Source organism: Amblyomma maculatum, chromosome 1 (assembly GCF_055883805.1).
Source record: "Amblyomma maculatum isolate TAMU_Amacu chromosome 1, ASM5588380v1, whole genome shotgun sequence".
Classification (NCBI taxonomy): Eukaryota; Metazoa; Arthropoda; class Arachnida; order Ixodida; family Ixodidae; genus Amblyomma; species Amblyomma maculatum.
The window spans coordinates 350,134,271-350,135,779 of NC_139344.1; the positions used below are offsets into that span (position 1 = coordinate 350,134,271).

A 1,509-nucleotide genomic window follows, 5' to 3' on the forward strand; every position below is an offset into this window, starting at 1 on the left:
ATATGGCATTCTGTGCCTGGCAAAAAGCGCGTGTTCTATTCAATGAAGCCGATTGAAATTTGATTTATTAAGCGCAGTAAAATCGCTATGGAAATTCGCGTTGCAGTTGTTATAAACGAAACCGTATTGCTATGGGTACGATGAGGAGTTAGCAGATTGGAACGTGTTGAATATTCTAAACAATAAAATAATATCTGTCGCTCTGACGCAGTTAGTGGGAATGTCATAAATCTACTCTCCTTACAACGCATTGGAGCGTGTAGACTTCGCGTCAAGGAAGTCCTTGCACCTGCACACCGTGCGCTCAGGATGCCGCGCGGGCAGACACCCGGTTTGTTCTTTGTAAACGTCGAGCCTCTCTATTTCGTCGACGTGCACATTCTGGGCGCTCTCGTTTCTGGGAATCGAACCGTGCACGTCAAAGTACGCCTCAGGAGCGGTGCGGAAGGTCAGGCTGAAGTGCAGTTCTTCGCCTCGCCTCCCGTCGACGTTAGAGATGACGGCCTTGTCGACGCCGTCTAAGCGCCACTCGAAGCACTTGCCCGGAAAAGCGCTGTTCGCCCGTGCGTTGATGTGGGCCAACACGGCTCGGCTAAGCCTACGGACCGTGGTGGGCTTCGCATGCACTTGGAAGGACTCTTCGCAGGCACAGTAGTCCGGCAGAATCGACGCGTCGGCGCACGTTCTTTCTGGGGAGACGCTCTTGAAGATTCTGACGCCGTGTTCGGCGTTTCTTGGTTCGAAGTAGGGAAGATCGGCCAGCGTAAGAAAAGTCGCGTGCAGGTCGTAGGCTGTGATCAGGCGACGCTGGTTGACCTCCAAGATGACTGCTGCTTCCGGGTGCCGGCGGAGGAAGTCTTCCGGCAGCGCAAGGAAGCAGAATGGGGTCTTGTTTTCTTCGCGGCCGAACTCAGTGCGTCTGAGAGCGCCGAAACGAAGTCCATGGTCACTCATTAGGATCAGCGCAGTGTTCCTAAGCGCTCATCTGGCTGAAAGGTTTCTCAATAGGAACTCTATTGGTCCATCTAGGTGGCCGACGCTGTTGAAATTGTTGTGTGACATTTCAGACAGCCAGACGTAGGCGAACATCTGGTCGTCGAGCGAGAAGAGGTCGTTGACGTACCTGCGTGCGAAGTAAAGGTTGATGCCATCAAGATTGACCGCTATAAAAATACGACAGTGCGCAGATGTATTTTAGGAAGTTTACATTCACCTAATTTTGATTTTACGCGAGAGTGTAAAGCCGACGCCGCCGTCATCTACTTACTGAGTAGTTGGTATGAAAAATACTGATTGGTCAACATGGTCGTGACGTCACAACCACGGGACCGCGCGTGGAACTTTCAAATACGCCAAACACAAACACGTTAAACATGACGTCACGCATGGATTGGAAGTGGTTAAAACGTAAAATATAATGTGAATTAAAGATCGCTGCATGCCTCAAATGATTTTGATTCGTAATGTAATTGATTTTGCTTCAAGAAAATATTTATGCGTGGTTTAAAC

At 49.8% G+C, this 1,509-nt stretch overlaps 1 protein-coding gene across 1 annotated transcript; it reads right to left on the reverse strand.

Annotated features, from left to right (window-relative positions):
* Nucleotides 1-240: 240 nt before the first annotated feature.
* Nucleotides 241-954, reverse strand: LOC146207739 (uncharacterized). Its single transcript, XM_084577488.1, has one exon. The coding sequence runs from the start codon at nt 952-954 to the stop codon at nt 241-243; it is 714 nt and encodes a 237-aa protein (XP_084433614.1).
* Between the last annotated feature and the right edge of the window lie 555 nt (nt 955-1,509).